The 19,949-nt window shown below is 42.7% G+C and overlaps 1 protein-coding gene across 2 annotated transcripts in view; it reads right to left on the bottom strand.

Annotated features, from left to right (window-relative positions):
* Positions 1–19,949, bottom strand: part of foxr1 (forkhead box R1) — a 64,848-nt gene that overhangs the window by 5,350 nt on the left and 39,549 nt on the right. Inside the window, exon 7 of one of the 2 annotated variants that reach the window (XR_013654739.1) lies at positions 7,603–7,809. Coding sequence is in view for 1 of the 2 variants with exons in the window: in XM_078944085.1 (XP_078800211.1) it covers positions 19,896–19,903 (8 nt within the window). In the remaining variant the exon portion in view is untranslated. Of the gene's footprint in view, positions 1–7,602; positions 7,810–18,626; positions 19,904–19,949 lie in introns of those variants that run through there. The other variant, XM_078944085.1, reaches the window with a different exon arrangement.

Genomic DNA, 19,949 nt, shown 5'->3' on the forward strand with positions numbered 1-19,949 from the left:
AGTTGTTGAAGAGAAATTTGAAGAATAATGGAAAACATAAACTCATCCCAGGACAGGTTAGTCCAGGGGTCGGCAACCCATGGCTCCGGAGCCACATGTGGCTCTTTCATCCATCTGTTGTGGCTCCCTGTGACTTTGGAAAATAAAGAGTATTTTATAATAATTAAATTTTATTTTAGTTTGTTCATCTGCTGGCTCCGTACCACGTCAAAACCAGCTTCCTAAATGAGCTCGTATTTATCAGGCGAGAACTGCAGAGCTGATAGCAGGAGGACACACGCGGTCCGGAGTGATCTTCTGCCAGGAACTTGACGTGCTGCGGGGCAGAGACAGTGTTGCCAGATAGAGTCACAGGTTTCCAGCCCAAAAGTCATCTGAAAACCGCCAGACCCAGCCAAAAACCGCCCAACATAACTTTTGTTGATGTTTTTTTTCATACTGGACTGATTTAGCAAAATAAAATATTTTTCTAAATAAAAGTTAGTTCAGACTAATAATAAAATAAGTATAGTATTAAATATTTCTTCAGCGGGCCGCCTTCTTCCATTCATTTGCTTAACCCGCTCTATCCCCGCTATAACCTGCGTCCGGCTCTTTCATCCTTGTGCCGCGCTGGAGCGCCCCGACTATCGTATTTTGTGCTCTCTGTGTAGGACACACTGAGGAGCGCGGGGGAAACAACTGTCAGCTGCAGAGGATGTGAACAGGTGAACAGGTAGAGAGGAAAAGCAGGTGGAGAGGTGGGGGAGGGGCTTTGGCTTCAAACTCTGTCAGAGATGCAAACACGGGCGTCAGATTCAGACGCAGCTTTCCCTGCAGGAGTTGAAGCAGAGACTTTCCCTGGGATGATTTTATGAACTCACACATGGAAACATGATTACCAAGTAGAACTCTTCAAAATAATAAACCTGATCTCTCCACATTCTCCGTGTCTACCATGCATTGATAAACACATCGCTCCATGCAGAGATCAGACCAGAACTTCAGCTGGTGGCTCCTCCCACACTCGCCCGCGCTATCATCCTTTTAAGAACATAATGTGCATTTGCAGTGATGTATGTTTCAAAGGATGTCTGATTGGCCAATCTACATGTCAATCAAGTCCCGTACTTCTCAGTGAGGATTTTGATTGGCTGGTGGATTTTTAAGAAGTACTTTTTTTTATCTTTTCTGGCCCGCGATCTACACTCATGTCCTTGAAGATCGACGTAATGAGCACCCTTGATATAATATTATAATGTATACATGCATAATATATATAATGATGTCAAAACGGGTTGTGGCTCCAGGTGCTTTCTTTTTATTAGGGGCGGTCCCAAATGGCTCTTTGGGTAAAAAAGGTTGCCGACCCCTGGGTTAGTCTATAAATTCAGACTGTTTACATAGAAAAGAGAGAAAAACACTTTATTATTCAACACGGGGACCCAAAAATGTGACAGAAAACACAACTAAGAACACAGTTTAGCAATGAAAACACAACATGAACCAGTGACGTGAGGTCAGGTGAGGCAAGTGAGGCAGAGCCTCACCTGTCATCATCCTGATGATATAGAAAAAGGTAAATTGAGTAATTATTATTTTCCACTGATCTGTGTTAAATATACATTTTCAGTCAAATCAACACTTTTTCTATGGTTTCTGAGGTTAAAATCACCAACACAGAGGGAGCTGAATCTCCGGGTGAGGCTCTGAAGCACTGTGCCTCACGTCTGTTGGCAGGACTCAATGTTAACAGAGATGTGCGCTGGCGGCCGTGTCCCTTGGTTGCCGGTTTCCTGGGCCCGGTGGTGCTCTCTCCGTGCGGGGGGGGGGGTTCACGTTACACCTGAGCCGGGGGTGTTCGTGTCCCTGGGGGGTGGGTCCTGGTCCTTGCCTCTAGGCGCTGTGCCCCGCCAAATTTCCAACTGTGGCCGAGCCTGGTCGGGCCATATTTACAACACCCCTTGTGGGCCCCCCTTTTTCCCCGGGGTGTCCCCCTCCTGCCTTGCTCCTCCCTGGTCCAACCGTGGGCCGGGTGGGTGGCTACCTGGAGTGCGGAGCGGGTCTCCCTTGGGGGGTCCTGGCTCGTACCTGGGGTTGGGGCGGGGGGGTGCCCGGAACTCCTGGGTGGTGATGGGGTGCTCGTCTGGGGCTGTGGGCGCCCTTCTCCGGTGGGGCCCTGTGCTGGGCTCTCCTGGCGCGGTGGGGGGGATGCTCTCCTGGTTGGGCTGGGGCGGCGCTCTCTTTCCCTCCGTGCCTCCCTGCTCTCTGGCTCTGGGGGCCTCGCGGCGGTCCGGCTGGCCCTGGCCTGGGTGGCGGATTTGGTCGCCCGGGGGGGGGATTGTTCCCTGCCTGCTCCCGTGTGGTGTTGGGGGGGGTACCGGCTGCCGCTGCTGCTGTGGCGGGGGTCTTGGTGTGGGGGTGGCTGGGCACTCTCCTTCCTTCTTTTCACATTCCTCCATCCATTTTAGAAGAAGATAAACACTCACCTGAGCACAGGTGTTAGCTCACCTTTGCAATAATAGTTTGCGTGATTGAATGAAATATCTCACACTAGTTGGTTTTAAGGCATAAGTATGCGTGTGTGAACACTATCTGTTTTGTGTACATGTCAACAGGTGGACATTTTTGCAGCTAGCAGGTGTGTTTATAACATTTGAGTGTGTGTGTGGACAGGCCCCGCCCTTTTTGTACTACATTTGAACCGTACCGTAATGATTAACAACCAGTAAACCTGTCTGCTTTATGCTGCTTCATGGTCTTACCTCCCCCCTCTCACTATCAACCCCCCCTCTGACATCCCTCCCTCTTCTTCCCTTCTTTCCTTTTCCGTCCGGTCCAACACCAAAGATTTTCAAACATGATTAAAATTAATAAAGTTTGGCCTCAATTACAAAAGGGGTTTATTCAGACATACCTTTGGTTTGTCTGAAGATGAATAACCCCTCTTGTTAAAATAAAATATGTCCAACACAAGAGGCCCTCAGCTCTCATCTGTTTGCCCAGCTGTTGGACAGGACAAGTTAAAAAAAAAAAAATAAAATAAAAAAAAAAACTAAAGGCAAATAAGGAAGACTTTTCCAACAGATCATAGAGATTTTAGTGGAGAAGGATCAACACATGACTCAAAAAGTAAGGCCAAACATGTTTTTCAATGTTGTTTTTTTTTAAATAACATAGGAGTAAGTGGAAAAAATGTAAATAAATCATTTATTTTACTTTTACGATCATGTAGAACCTTTCATGTGCAATGATTTCTCTTTTTTCCTTTCCGACCGTGGTTGGAAAGGCAGGGGAGATTTTCTCCAGGAGAATCAGTCGGATTCTCTTTCTGTTCACTTTCCACGTTCAGACCCTCAGCCTGCAGAGCGGGTTAATAAAGACTATGACGGTTCTTCTGGGGGGACACCCTCTCTTTATTAAGGTTCTCCTTCCTTTGAAAACACAGCATGAACTCCTTTCATTTGTTTACAGTACATATGAATCATTTAGTTCATTAGTTCTTTTCATTTAGTTCAGCATACTTTAATTCATTTTGTTCTATCCATGTGTATGACAGAAATATTCTAAAACGACAAATATGTTCTTGTGTGTCTTTTAAGCTTTTAGCTGCTGTTGGATGAGTTCTGAAATATTCAGTTCTTTCATTGTAAATCTGACTCCAGAGGAATCAGTGCCTCACCAGCCATCAGTGCCTCCCCGCACGTCACTGACATGACCGTGTTCAGGTTGATGAAAGCTGACAGATAAATGGTTTAGCTCAGTATTTTGAGTCAAAAAGAGTCCAGAGTGATGCATCACCAGCAAAATGGATCCAATAGTTTCACCTGTTCTAACACAAGTTAGTAAACTGGATAAAATGTGACTAAAATGTTTTAGTAAAGCCTTAAACGTTTCTGCTTCAGCAAAGATGTTCATATTTCCACTGCTCATTTTTTTCAAACATCTGCAAATCACCAACAAAACTTCACTGAATGACAACAGCGGATGCTAACGGAACGCAATCATGGAGCCGTACTCCGAAAAACGTAGAAGTCACTTTCAAACGATGAGTTCTATGGCTAGAGGAGACATCACGTGGTTCCTCGTGGGAGGAGAGCACCGCCATCTTGGTGAGGTCAAGTCACTGCTGCAGTGCATGTGAACACATTTTTTTGCATAATACCAGTTCATTGTTTGGGTTTCAACTGCCAAAATCAGAGAAATGAGTCCATGAAGGAGGAAGGCAGAACATTTCACAGGTGAGAATTTTGATTTTTTTTCTTTTAATGCTGCAGGGGCTTTATTAATAGAACACATGTTGACATGCATGATGCTGCAGGGCTGTTATCAACATGCTGCATGATGTACGGATAATTTGATGTCAACATAAATTTAAATTTATGTTGCTAAACCTGTATACAGCATACTAGGCTATTATAGTAATATAGATTTATACATTTCTGACTCAGTGACTGAACTTTTTTTGCAGGTTTCCAGTGGATTCAGACTTGAGGATAAAGTGGATCTTAGCAATAAAAAGAGCTAACCCAGATGGATCACTGTGGAACCGACTAGTAATTCAGTTTGGATATGTTAGAAACATTTGTGGAAACAGATTTTGATGAGAGGCCAGAAGCTGTTTGATTGAAACCCGACACCATAATATCTGTGTTACACAAACTGATCACTCGCATGAATCAGTATAAATCTATTGTTTTTCTTTGTTGTTGTTGTTTTTTTTGTTTTTTTTAGGTTAAATCTATTGTTCACTTTTGGACTTCTTTTGAATATTTATTTATTATTATTATTATTATTATTAATAAACGTATTTTTTTATTTTTTATTGACTTATTATTTATTTATTGTTATTATTATTATTATTATTGACTTATTGTTGGGTTTTTCTAAATAATTTAAATTACATGTCAAAGAGGTCTAAAACTTCTAAATGTTTAGAAATTATTTTTAAAAATTCTTTGTAATAATTTTTTTATTAGTAAGAAGTCCTGCAACAATGCCTTTTCATTAAAGTTTGAGCTTTTAAGACTGACTGTTTCTCTTCTTTAACAACAACAAATGATGTATCTATAGATATATTATATATATAAATATAATATATTTACATATATGTATAAATATATATAAATGTAAATATAAATATAGTATATAAAAGCTACTTAGACACCACTAGAAGCAATAGAAATCATTGTCATGTGGGCGTCGTCGACCTCACCAAGATGGCGTCGCGCTCCGCCACCGTCGGCCAGGCTTCTAAAGCGGGCGTGTCTCCTCTAGTGATATAACTCATTGCTTTCAAAAGTGCTGGAAATACTTTGCAAATGGAAAAAAAACTCTTCTCGCAGAAATTCTGATGACAAACACAGCTGCCCTCAGCCGAAGCTCAGAAAGGCTGGAGTTGAGAGGTGAGATGAGATACATGAAAGAGAAAGAGGCAGTTTTTAATAGAATATATGAACTATAATTCTGCAGAAATGTAGCTATGGTGACGGGAAGTTGGCCGTTCCTGTTCTGTGTGGATCTGTCCTGGTGTCATCAGCTCCTGAACATCAACGTGATTTCATATGAAAATTCTGACATGAAGAGCTGAAGATATTAAGCTTTAAATACCCCCCCCCCCACCTCCTTTTTTCAGAGTTTTTTAAAGGTCATCAGACTCAAAATAACAAAGCTCCGACAGAGGAAGTCATGTGACGTTAAACCCGCCAGTCGCATCTGGAGGCCTGTCAGGTGAAGCTTCATATGGAACTAATTTAACCTTCAAGAAAAACGTGGAAAAAAGCAGGCAGAGGGAAACTACCATATCACAGAATATCCGACATTACAAATAGAAATACAAGCAGAGCTTCAAGCATAGCTGTGGAGCTGAAGGCCTCTCCTCTCCTCTACTCTCCAGCTGATCACAACCATCAGCTGCAGGCCGGGCCGTGACATCAGTCGGACTTCTAGGCCTGCCTTAAAGCGCCTGCAGAGACGGTACCACATGGTTGAAATATTTCTGCATGTCGGTCCTTAAAGGAGACGGCGTCTTCCTGCCTGCAGACCTGCACCCTGCCAGCTCTCTGGTTCTTTGACTGAAGGCTGTTCTCCCACCACAAGAACACCTGAGCGTGTCAAGACGGGACTCTTTAGTCCAAGGACACTCACTGCAGACCTGCAGGTTCCAGCTTTCCACAGAAACAACAAAAGCAGCAAAATGCACGAGACCTTCTGCCATCAGACACTGTTTGGGAAACGTAACTAAACATGTCAATGTCTTTGCCAGCGTCACAGCAGATGACCGTATAAGCGTCTTTACTGTGTGCAGAGTACGGCCACAACTTCCCTCCTCTGTCAGCGGGGCTTTTAAACCGGCACAGTGCGGTTCCAACAAAACTTTATTTCTTGCTTTGATATTTTCTGGAATTCTTGAACAGCACCTTTAACTTCGTTCTGCTGGTGCTTCTTAACTAAAGTCATGGTTGGATTTTCAAACCCCTAAAGCTCAGAAATGGTCCGATCCTCTTTCTGAACAGTTAACTATTATCTGAATGTCAATACTGTAGCTTGATTTGTAAATATATCTAGACAAAACAAAAGGGAAACGGTGAACACTAAAATGTTAAACCCATCTTCATTTATGAAACGTCATGTGAGTCTTTTACACCAGATGATAAAAATAGGATTTGTTTTTTGAGACTTTATTAATTTTCTGTGAATTGCTTTTTAAACACTCAAAACAAGAAATGTAAAGAAGACAAAAGAAACAATGATTGTACTTGATACTGAATAAAGAAGGAATCTAGTGGAATAGTTAGCTGGATGGGGTTGGCTCTGTGATCAGGATTTCCTTTCTTTACATATTTCTCTTCCAGAAAAACTGGATGTAAAAATAAAGTGTTGCACTTAGCAGTGAGCACAGCTGCAGAGGACTCTTAGGATTAGTTTTGGATCAAATGTCAGTATCCAAATAGCAGCTTTAATCCTTCTGCTTGATCCAGAGGGAGTTGCTCTGTGCTCAGACTGCCAATAAGCATCAAAGCACCATCCACTGAGCCGTTTGATGGACTTGAGTGACGGCGGACCGGCTCAGAGCGCGGCGGTCCTCTGGATGCTGTGTTGTTTAGTGAGCCGCTCCTTCGTTCTTCAGAGTGACAATGTTTTTGAAACTCAGTCATGGTGTTGAAAAGGAAAAAGACCAGATAGATGGAGTGAAAGAAGGCAGAAGGGGCAGAATGTGGTTTGCAGTGGAACTCTGTGATGAAAATCACGCCGCTATCGCCTCAGCGCCGCTTCATCCACCCAGAGACTCGTCTCAAGGAAGGAAAACTTTTATGCAACTAAACAGGTTTGAAGTATCTTATAAAGCAATAAATATGATTTCCTTTAAATGTTTTGTTTCCATCCTCATTCCTTAAAGGCTCCTTGTCTGATTTATCACGTCGTTTGTTCTGAAGGTTATTGCTCTTTACAACTGTTTTTGTGTAACAACAACACCTTCAATTCTAACAACGTCCATGTTCTGCCATGAAAATCACATTTTACCTGACTTTGCCGAAGAGGAAAGCCTCTGAATGCTGTCTGTTTGTCACAAAAAACACCGCTTCATTAAAGTAAATGCTCTGAAATCTGCATGTGACTTACCTCCAAGAGGAAGAGGAGCACCTCCGGCGACAAAGACGAGCGTCTAAAAATGTGGAGGCTGTGCTCAGAGAATAAGTCCTTGTGCTAAAACAGTGCTTGAGATCACCGGGTCCTTATTGGCTGTGTGATTATGTCGGCCTCTTCCAAGAGTATATGTTAATACATGGAAGACGCGGGGGGGGGAGGGTGGAGGGACCAGCCTTGACCCTGGAGAAGGAGAAAGACAAAATAGTGTGGATGGAAGAGGGAGGCTCAGGTTCTAGAAAGGAGCAGCTGAGAAGCTCCTGTTGCTAAATATACAGTGATAGAAGGCAGACAGGGAGCTTACGCATCAGCTTGGCATCCAGACAATGGAGAGAAAGTCTGTGTGTGTCCATCAGCCCATACATTTGGTGTGGAGTAGAACAGGAGATTAACAACACAACATCATGAAAAGAAAGCGCATGGTGTCATGAAACAGCAGTGAAGGGACGGAATGACACCGAGCTTCCCCGAGTGGTTTATTTCATTTAATGGAGTAAGAATTTGGAGAGAGAAGGGTGTTTTTCCACCCGTGTCCCAACAGCTGAACATTATTATACCTGTAACACATGCTGTCACATTTTCTAGTCATCTCACAAAACATCATCTGCATAACACTGTTTCTATTACTGACAGAAAAATCCTTTCTGTAAGTTTGACCTGAGACCACAGGTTCATCCGACGGTCCACCGTAGCAGCAACTGAGTCCCATAAAAGAATAGAGACTCAGGAATGCCTATGTGTCAGGCTGGACCAATCAGAGCAGAGGTGGGAGGGTGTTGCACACAAACTGACGACAGGCTTGTCTCACGCACCAATAACAATACATTTTATTTATAATGCACTTTTCATTAAATGAAACCTCAAAGTGCTACAAGATATGAATAAAACTCGATTAAAAAGAAATAATGTGCACATTTTAATACAAAACTAACCTAAAACTATAAAAGTAGCACTTAACAAGCAAAAAAATAAAACTATCAGCAGTCATAGGCTTTTTTAAATAGAAATGTCTTTAAAAGGGTCCAGGGTCTGTGATGTTCTGAGATTGATAGGAAGGGAGTTCCAGAGCCTCGGCGCAGCAGAACAGAATATTCACTAAAGGATCAAAAATGGTCTGTCTTCTGCATTTTGGTTTTAAGGGTTATTGAAAGACAAAGAAATGTTAATTAAGTTCCAGAACAAACTGTTTAACAGTTTAGTTAAGCGCAGGACTGGCACGTGGAACATGCGGGTTTGATTTCCAGGAGGCCAGCTTGAGCTTTATCCAGTGTAAAGCCCTTCACTACTGCTACTATGTGGCCACTAGGGGGCCCAAGTCTGGGTCCCCCAGTGTCGGTCCCTAGTCCAGATAAAATGCAGGGTTGTCTCAGGAAAGGCGTCCTGCATAAATCCTTCTGCCAAACCCCTGAAGGGATAAGCCAAAAGGTGAACAACAACAAGTTTCGTTGAGCTGCTCTTCGTCCAGAGACGTGAATACGTGGAAATGATTATTTCTAACATCACAGAGGATTCTGAACAGCAAAGGTCAAATCTGAGGTCGTAGGGGAATCTTGGCCACAGTCTTCTCTACTTGACCCCAACGTGCAGAAAACTGCAGATTAGGCGGGGGGGGCGGGGGGGGGGGGGAACAAGGAAGGTTCATGACAGCTTCCACTTTCGGCTTCTCCCATCAGGGGTCGCCACAGCGAACAAGTCGCATGGTAAATTTGGCAATGTTTTACGCCGGATGCCCTTCCTGACGCAACCTTCTCAAACCGGGCTTGGAACCGGCAGAGGTAGAGAAGGGAACAGGGAGCAGCCCGGAGTCGAACCTGGGTTTCACGGACGGAAGGCGCCGCAAACCAGCACGAGCTAAACTATCCAACACGAGCTAAACTACCAGCACGAGCTAAACTACCTAACTACCTCCTTATGAACCAAGGAAGGTTCATGACAGCTGGTTGGAAAATATTATATTGAAAAATAATCAGCTACAGCCTCAGTCCTACCAGTATCGATCAGTGCCCATGTCCAGCAGCCGGCTTTACCACAGGGTGTGCAGCCGAAGTGACAACGCGGGAGGTGCAATGTCAAATATTTACCCCGTATGTCTATTTTGCCATTGGAATTGAAAATTAGAAATTTAAAACAGATTTATCTCAGTGAATAAATAAATTGATACTTTAGGGCAGCAAACCAGCCCCCCCATCTGTTGAAGGATTTTCCTGGGCTGCAGGATGCTGACTACCTAAATCAGGTGAGTTCAGCCAATCAGGACGTGGAATCACCTAACTTAGCTAAGCAGCAGCAATCCGGAGACCTGAAAAACAGGCAGGGTTGTGGCTCTTGAGGAGGGGACATTCTAACTTGGCATTATTGATAGTGGACCCACAGGTGGACAGAAAGGTCTGAGCTTCCTGCTAATTATCAGCACATTGTTAAGGTGGGCGGAGCTAGCCACTTCAGGCTTTTTTTCCACCATTAAGAATCCTAAGTGTAACAACAGATTCCTAGTCTGTCCGTGTCTGAAGCTGTGTTCAAACCGAACATGGTTCACACGGCAGAGGCGTCCAGTTTCAATGTTAGGTCAGAGTACAGACGGAATCTGAGGTCCTGCAGAACCATTTGATGTCTCAATTTGGACACGGTGCGTCGCTCTGGAGGCAACACAATATATGAGCAATTTTTGAACGCCTCCAGAGTGAAAAATCAGAATGACGAAGATGCATCATGTCGACCAATCAGGAACTTAGCTTTGGCCAGTGGCATGTTCAATGATGCAATTAGTGGGTGGAGTCTAAAACCAACATGGGGAGAAGCTTATTGTTCTTGTCCAGAAGTTTATGATCATTTTCTTACTTGTAAAAAGACAAGAATAGAAAGTTGAATTGGTTTTATTCTCATTTTTTCCCTCTTCTGAAGTACTGATACAAGCGGCCGCCATTCAGATGCAGCTCCTGTAGTAGACGGTGAACCTTTTTGGAGAAGCCTCAGGCAGTGAATTCACCAAGCATCCAAATAGAGGCGGCACAGGCAAATTTGAGTCACCAATCGCGTTAGTTCAGTGTGACTGCCAGAAACAGATAACCAAGTAGTGTGTGTGTGTGTGTGGGGGGGGGGGGTTATCGATGAATCAATTTCTATTCCTACGATCCAACCAGATCGATCAGTCTGAGGCACAATCGAATTGATTCTTGGAAAATACCATTTGAAATGAGGTCCAGTAGGTTTATTTTACTATAAAATAAAGCCGACCAATCACAGCGGACAACAGACATGTGATGTCATCAACACGGATCAGTCCATCATTCCAGTCCAAAGTGTGGACAGACTGTGAATAAAGTCATGTGACCATCCAGTGTCTAGAATGTTCCCTTTGGATTCTTTGGATGTGGAAAAACAACAGTGGTGAACTTTAGGAAACTAACATGTGAATGGATTTGACATTCATTCTAGTTTACTGGTTGGTTTGGACACAGATTTCATTAACTTGATGATCTGGAAGAAATCCAAGAATCTGGAAAACTGTTCAGTAGCAGGAATTTCTGTATGGAAGTTTGGATGAAGAGGATCTGGATCCACTTTTTTCAAAAAAATTGATAAGCGAATTCATGAATTTTTCCTAATGAAACATAATTTTGCACATATTATTAACTTTTGATACTTGACCAAATTTTGCTATGAAAATTCCTGAAATAGTGTTTTGTCTATTTTACTAATATAGTATTATTTTTTTAATCATATCAATGACTTTTACAAGTAACATAATCTGCATATATTTTGGATACTTCATTGCCATGTTGATTTCTAAAAGTTATTTTTTACAAAATAATTTAAGTAATTCATCTTTGTCATGTGCTTTCTAGGAACCGGATATTATAAATCATGTAATAAAATGGTTACAGTAGAACAGGGGTGGGATTATAGAAGTTCACTTCCTTCCACTCCCTTTCAAGCAATACTTAATTTTTTGTCTAATTATACTAAGTTTGATTAGTTATATTACGAATGTATAACTGACGATTGGATTGTTTTGTGTATTATTCCTATTTGATTGCTTTAAATAAACCATTTCAAATCAAAAATCAAAACTTTAGGACAGAGGATCAGATCCAATGAACCAATATCAACGATGAATTGGATCTGCAAGAAAAATATTGAATGAAATTGAATCATCGTTAAAGAGAATCATTACACACCTACCAAGTGGGTAAGTTACATTCGTTTTTGAATGCCAACAGTGTTGTCACTCCAGAGGTAATATAAGACGGCGTCTACAACCTACAAAGTGGTCCCGGTAGTGCAACTCATCCAGGACGGCACATTAACCCGCGCTGTGGCGAGACGGTTTGCTGTGTCTGTCAGCGTAGTGTCCAGAGCACGGAGGCGCCACCAGGAGACATGCCAGTTCATCAGGAACCAGGAGATGTGGAGGAGGCTGTAGGAGGGTCACAACCCTGCCTCAGGACCACCTCCTCCTTTGTGGAGGTCATCTTCCAGCAAAATGACCTCCGGCCAAACATTTGTACAGACCACAAAAAACTATGAGAAACAGACTCCATGAGGGTGGAATGAGGGCCTGACATCCACAGGTGGGAGTTGTGCTTACAGCCCAACACCGTGCAAGACGTTTGGCTTTGCTGAAGAACACCAAGACTGGTGAATTGACCACTGGCGCCCAGATGAAAGCAGGTTCTCACTGAATACATGTGACAGACGTGACCGAGTCTGGAGGTGCCGTGGAGAACGTTCTGCTGCCTACATTACCCAACATGACCGGTTTGAGAGTGGGTCAGTAATGGTTTGGGGCGGCTTTTCTTTGGAGGGCCATACAGCTCTCCATGCACTCACCAGAGGCAGCCTGACTGCCTTTAGGTACTGAGATCCTCAGACCCCGTGAGACCGTATGCTGGTGCGATTGGCCCTGGGTTCCTCCTAATGCAGACAATGCTGGACCTCATGTGGCTGGAGTGTGTCAGCAGTTTCTGCCAGATGAAGGTATTGATAGAACGGACCGACCTGCCCGACCTGAATCCAGTTGAGCACATCTGGGACAAATGTCTCGGTCCATCCACCAACGCCAGGTTGCACCACAGACAGTCCAGGAGTTGGTGGATGCTTTGGTCCAGGTGTGGGAGGAGATTCCCCAGGAGACCATCCGCCGCCTCATAAGAAGCAAACCCAGCCGTTACAAGGAACTCATATTTGATTTGATTTGATTTGATTTATTGATTTATTTCAAGCATCGTAGTCAAAGCAATAAAGAATTTACACATATTTATCAAACTCATTACAGAAATGATGAAATGCATAGATTAAAAAGACAGAAAATAAAACAAAACAAAAATGTCGCTTAAATCACATTTGCTTTATTAAATATAGAGATAATTAGCTAAAGTATAAGTAGAGTTTGATTTATTATGTCACGGTGCCTGTCAGCCCCGCCCCCCTCTGCTCTGCTCCTGACTCCACCAGCTGTGACCACTTCACCCTCATCAACCAGCCTGCTCTTGAGGAGATCCAGCTCATTCATTCAACGCCAGTTCGTTACCCCTAATGGTGACTTACCAAGCTACTCACCTGCCTGATCATTCTGAGTTCCAGCGTCTGGGTCTGTCTCGCCTGAAAATCATGACATATTGCTTGAAAAGTGGGAAGTGGGAAGAAGCAAGCTTATATAACCCCACCCCTACTGAGTTCATTCATTTGGTAGTTTTACAGTGTTTTAAATCCGGTTCTGATCAGATAGATTCTCTTCAAGTAACATAATCCATATGGGCATGTGGAGGCCACGCCCACTACTAAACCTCATTTTGACTTGTTTCAGAGACATAACATCCAAGCAGGATCAGCCTGTAGTGTGTTTTTCCACTTTCACTCTGGGTATGACCCTCCATAGGCGGATACATTTCCATTAATCATTTTTGTGTGGTGTTGTTAGGAACATTTACAGTTTTTCTCCATTGGTTTGGCTCATTTCTTGATCAGACTGGACGTTCTCAACACTCTTGGTGCTTTTGCTAAAATAATGTGGATGGTTCAGCCCAACACCATGGTTCACCTGCAAAAGCTCATATCTCTCCCAAAACAATTCACTCATGTGTCAAAACTAAATTTCCTTCTCATTTAAACAGTCAGTGCCCCCAAAATATTTTCTCCCTTTGGCATTGAGTAAGCACTGCAAGTCAAAATGAGTAGATGTTTGGTCACTATAGCAGAGGACCATTGAAATAACCCTCATGTCCACCTTTCAGTCTTAGCTCAGTCCTTTATTGACAATGGTTGTTGTACTGTTTTGTATAGCTAACAGAATACAATTTTTTATGAAACTGAAAAAAAAAAAAAAGGATTTTAGGGTGAGAGTAGCCTCTTGGGTATAACACCACACATTGCACTCATACCGCCAATGAAATTGTAACCATTATCATTCACACACATAGAGTAACTTTCATACATCAGAGTAAAAAGAAAATGTTTACAGCATTTGAAATGGTTTATTTCAAGCAATCAGATAGGAATAATACACAAAAAGACATAAAATTAAGTATTGCTTGAAAGGGAGTGGAAGGAAGTGAACTTCTATAATCCCACCCCTGTTCTACTGTAACCATTTTATTACATGATTTATAATATCCGGTTCCTAGAAAGCACATGACAAAGATGAATTACTTAAATTATTTTGTAAAAAATAACTTTTAGAAATCAACATGGCAATGAAGTATCCAAAATATATGCAGATTATGTTACTTGTAAAAGTCATTGATATGATTAAAAAAATAATACTATATTAGTAAAATAGACAAAATACTATTTCAGGAATTTTCATAGCAAAATTTGGTCAAGTATCAAAAGTTAATAATATGTGCAAAATTATGTTTCATTAGGAAAAATTCATGAATCATCTTATCAATTTTTTTTAAACAAGTGAAGTAATATAATTAAAGTCAATCAATTTGACAATTTTCAATAATTGATTAATCATTTGTTTTATTATTTTTTTGTATTTTTATTTATCTTTTTTTATGATAAAGTAATGTTATGAAGTAAAGTAAAAAGGGTCCATATTTGTCGAAAGACCAAGGTTGGTATTTCTTCTTTTTCTGCTGATAAACAGCCGTTCTTCTCGGTTTAAAACAAAGCTTATAGTTCTCTTTGCTGTCATGTCTGCAGACATTAGATAGAGGTCCATATCCTTCTTCAGCTGATATCAGCGGCGCCTAAAGGCCCGTACACACCGGGACGAATATTCGCCAGGCGTTATTCGCCAGCGTTTTTCGCCACGTTTTTTGTGTTCACACCCAGGCGATTTTCGCAGTTAATGAGCCGAGCGCACATGCAATTTCATTCCCTGACATTAGATGGCGCTTAATGTAAACAGAAATACTCCTGTTCACAAGGTGGAGCTGCGCAACTTTACGCTTCTTAAAGTCGTTTTTCCCTCAGAAGAAGAGAGCAAGTATTTACGCGCTTGTCAGAATCAAACAAAGAAAACATGAATATTTCAAGCATCAGTTGCTCCAACTGGTGCTTGGTTCGGGGATATTTTAGAATGTCCGTCATTATTTCTATGCGGCAGTGTAGACGCTACTTGGCGTCTATCTTCTTCGCTGGTATGTGTGCTCAGCAAGGCAGTTTTGTGTTTGAGCGCCCCCAAGTTGTGTTTTACTGTAACTTCAGAAGCTCCAGACACGTGTGCAAAAGCGCCATTCTCATTGGTCGAATAGATTTCGACGCGACGCGTCAAAAAAAAAAAACGAACCCGAGGCGTTTTGTTTTTTTTGACGCTGTGACGCGTGACGTTTTTTCACGTCGGTGTGCACACTCTCATTGGTGCCCTTTGTTTAGTCACGAGGCGTTAAACGTCTGCGACAATCGCCGGCGAAATTCATCCCGGTGTGAACAGGCCTTAAGAGTTGAGGTCAAGTTGTCTGCATGTCAGAGCTTTGCTGTTAATCAGGTCACTTCAGACTTATGGAGTCATATTTCTTGAAATTATTTGGTTCTTTGATTTATTACTGCATGTTGGTTCAGACGTCTGTGATTAGACACTTCTCAAAGTCTTTCATGGTCTTCACAACCAGAACCTCGGACCGGTCCGGTGGACCGAGTGGTTTGACGTAAATCCTGCAGCCTTTAACCCAAGTGTTCTCAATCTGCTTACGCTTCCTGAGAAGCCTGGCATGTTTGGAGATTTCAGCATTCCTTCTGGTTAGATGGTCGTTCAGATTAGCAGCAGATCCCTTCAGGTTCTTCCTTTGGTTCATCAGAGCTAGCTTGTGTTTTTGATTCACAAACCTGATGAGGATCGCTGGTTTATCCGTCTCCTTTCTCCTGGGGAGCGGGTGGCAGGTCTCGATGGTATTGAGATCCAGGGAAATACCTTTAGATGTGATAAATGATTCCACTTGATGTTCCAGAGCCTCTGCATCGCTCTCTGTTTCAGAGCTCCTAGCGCTATTAGCATTAGCAATGCCAGCTCCAGCTGCATTTAGCTTTGCCTGAGGTTTGATCGGTAATCCAGTGAGAATGATATTATTCATCCTTACTTGTTGTTCCACATCGTCCAGTCTCTTCTCCAGAATGTCGACCCGGTTTTCTCGTTGCTCGTTTTTAGCGCGGAGCCTCAGGAATTCTTCCAATAGCCCTGAGAGCGGCGTTAGCTTTGCATTCACTTGTTCCATAAAGGGATACAATGTAGCTTGGATATCATCAAGAGTCTTTTTAACGTCTTCGTAGTCTTGGCTTTTCTTAGGGGCCATGGTCAGCTCTCTTTTTTGGAGAAAATCAACTTTTTAAGTCATTTGAAGATAGTTGTATAGCTGCCGTGAGCCCACACGCGTCCCGTGCTGTAACCCACAACCGGAAGTACCCATAAAATACTTTATAATTCATACACAAACAAAACACAATAAAAATGAAATGTAGCCTACAGTGCTGTAAATAATTCTTGAGTTTCACAACTAACAGTTCTTCACTGGTCGCTGTCCTCACCCTCCCTCTCCTGGCCATCGTCCTCACCCTGCTGTCTGTTTAGCCACAGATTCTCGTCCACATCACAGCGTATTTTCTCCCTTTTGATGCAACGAGGGAAGAAACGGCGTGCATGTGGCAACCATCCCCTACACTGATCTTCTGTAACATCCTCACACGCAGCATCCACTGCATGGAGCAGGGACCTCTGATCCTGAGCCCGATGCTCAGACACTCTCCACCTCCAAGCGGAAAAAAACTCCTCAATAGGATTGAGAAAAGGAGAGTAAGGTGGTAGGAACACTATGAACATCCCTGGATGAGTAGTGAACCAGGCCCTGATGATGAGGCCACGGTGGAAATTCAGATTGTCCCATACAATAACATATAGTGGTAGGTGAGGCCCTAAGAGACTTCTCTCAGTTTTTAGGGATCAAATCAAAATCAAGGCGTCTTAACGTCCTAACGTCCCTCTCTCTTCTTCCCCTCTTTCCTTTTCCGTCCGGTCCAACACCAAAAATTTTCAAACATGATTGAAATTAATAAAGTTTGGCCTCAATTACAAAAGGGGTTTATTCAGACATACCTTTGGTTTGTCTGAAGATTAATAACCCCTCTTGTTAAAGTAAAATATGTCCAACCCAAGAGGCCCTCAGCTCTCATCTGTCTGCCCAGCTGTTGGACAGGACAAGTTAAAAAAAAAAAAAAATCAAAATGAAGGCGGTCCAAGAAGATGAGGGGCTTCTGTGTATTGTATGGGCCAAGACTGGGGATGTGAGTGGCCCCACCATTCTCAGATATGGCAGCACACATAGTTCTATTGCCCCCTCGCTGGGCTGGGACATCCTCCTTCGTTAGTCAAGTTCTAGTTTCACCTGACTGTCAATTGCTGTAATAAATTCATCAAATTTTCCAAGGGATTCATATCTCGTATTCATGGTATTATCTTCTTGACTGATTTTGACAATTGAACAGACTATTGTGCATGTGATGACTTACACAATGAAATGATGCTGACTCATTTTGGAGCGAACAACCAGTAGACTGAGAATCAACAATCAGTTTAGATCAACAAGATCTATTCACTTGGAAATTGTGCTAAATGAAGGCTACCTGTACTTAATCAATTGAAAGATGTACTGAGACATTAGCAATTTGATGAAACCAATGAGAAATGCCATTCTGTTGTGAACAATTGCCAAGTGGTTTGGAGGTTTTGTCTGTGTTGTTTTAAGAATGTAATTTCTGTTTCAAGAAATGAGCCAAACCAACGGAGAAAAACTGTAATAAGAATGTTTCATTTGGTCAGGTATGTGTTTTTGTAGTGTTTCCTTTATTTTTTGGAGTTGCGTATATTTAGAGATGTGTTATCTCTGTTGTAATTCTAATGGGGACACTGACTGAATGCAATATTACATTTGATCATACAAGAAGAATAGAATAATAACCAGTTAGTACCCAGACTGAGTAGCTATCAGGCTAATCCCTGTTTTAATGACTGCAAAGATTGATCAACCAGTGTCTTCTCCCTGTTTCAGTAGCATTTCCTCCATTCATGTGGAGGTGGCTCTCAGCTGCCTCTAGGGGCTGCACCTCCACCATCTCAGGTGGTCTGGACCCCCCCCACAGCACCCCCTGAGAAAAACACATCTATTTTTGGAATGGTCACTAGCACGGCAGCTCACTCCTCAGGAGTTCAGATCCCTTCAGGATGAGACGCCCTGTGACACTCTGAGCCGGGATTAACAAGCAGAGAGCAGTCTGTCTCGCCAGGCACTTGCTGAAGGTAAACCAGTCAAACTCTCTGGAGAGTCTGTCGATTGACGAGCTGATGCTTCTGCTGCGCGATTCGACCCACCGGCCAGGTGCAGAGCTGCAGACCTGCCACTGAATAGCTGCACGTGCATGTGCATTCTAAGACACCTCATGCATACCGACAGTGAAAAGCTTGTGTTGACCTCATATTTAAGTGTTTTATTCTTATTCTGAGCCCCCGATTTGGTGCAATGTGAGAAAATTCTCAAGCTTTAAAAAAAATAGCATTTTCATACTTTTATTTTATTTACATTTAAATTTCCTTTGATAGCCTCTTCCACTAATGTCAACTATTTTCCTTTACGAAATACACGGCTTTACATAATCATCACATTATGGGGTGGCACGATGTGGACATCAGCAAGAACCTCCTTGTTTTTCTTCAATTCAAACTTTAAACTGAGGTGGAGAACTCGGTGTCCTGCATGCTGTTTTGGGTTTGAACGTCCCAGATTTCAACCTTCTGTGATCTCAGCTGTTTTAGGTTGCTGTCACTCTCTGTCATCGAGTGTTTTCCATGAATGTCTAAATAAAGTCTAACATCTAAAGCCACTGAATTGATCCCAAAGCCGAACGTGTTGGGGCCGTTTTTCTGTCTCCGCCTTGCCTTATTATCCACGGGAGGGCCCACCTCCCTGCTTCTGAGGGGCCACATTTCTGCTCACATTGATAGAACGAAGTGAATCTTTGTCTGAGCACCGACGGGCTAAGCTGGAACAGATCTGAGAGAATTTGAGCCGTGGATTTATTTCCAGCAAACCGAAGCTGTTTCAGCGAGTGTGGGACATCAGGCAGCAGGTGCTGGGTGTCAGGATGTTTGCTCTTCTTTCCCTGCCTCTAAAATTAGACCGCAGATCTTTCCTGGTGCTGCTAAAGGCTCTGCCACACTTAGAGGGCAGAAACCGCTTCAGTGATCAGGAAAACCAGAGCTTTTCACGCCTGCTTCAAATGTCTCCGTCACTGAAAGTCATGCTAACTCAACTCATTTCATCACTTTAAATGGCATTCTTAATGACACGTCCTCATTGGGCTGTTTGTTTGTTTTTAAACTGATAGTTTTCGGTCATGTGACACGCGTGTTGCTGTGCTGAAGGCCACAACAGCGCTCCAGGACTTTCTGCTACAGAACAGCAAAAGCAGCTCAGTTTTCTGCCTATTGTGTTTTACTTATTAACCACGAGGTTTTCATTCTACTTTGTACTTTGTACATGTGCAGTGACAATGACGTGGATGTCAATCATATCATTTGGAGAATGCAATGACATTCTATTGAAATATCAGTGTGTCGGCTGCAGGAGCTTTTGCACTAAAGATCCAACAGATGCTGCTTCTTTTTCCTGAGGGCTACATTCTGCAGCAGACTGCTGGTCGTAATGTGCTTGTCTTTTGGATCCGGACGCATCAACAATGCTGTCATCTGGGGGGAAAGAAGAGAAACCCTCTTCAAATTTAAAGGAAATGGGAGACCCCTACTCCAGAGGTGATGGTGGTACGGAGTGAAGATCTTATGTAACTGAAAGAAAATCAGATGGAAGAAATCAAGTCTTCAAATGCCAGAC

This window comes from Oryzias latipes, chromosome 3, assembly GCF_053564925.1.
Source record: "Oryzias latipes strain Hd-rR chromosome 3, Olatipes_Hd-rR_3.1".
NCBI lineage: Eukaryota > Metazoa > Chordata > Actinopteri > Beloniformes > Adrianichthyidae > Oryzias > Oryzias latipes.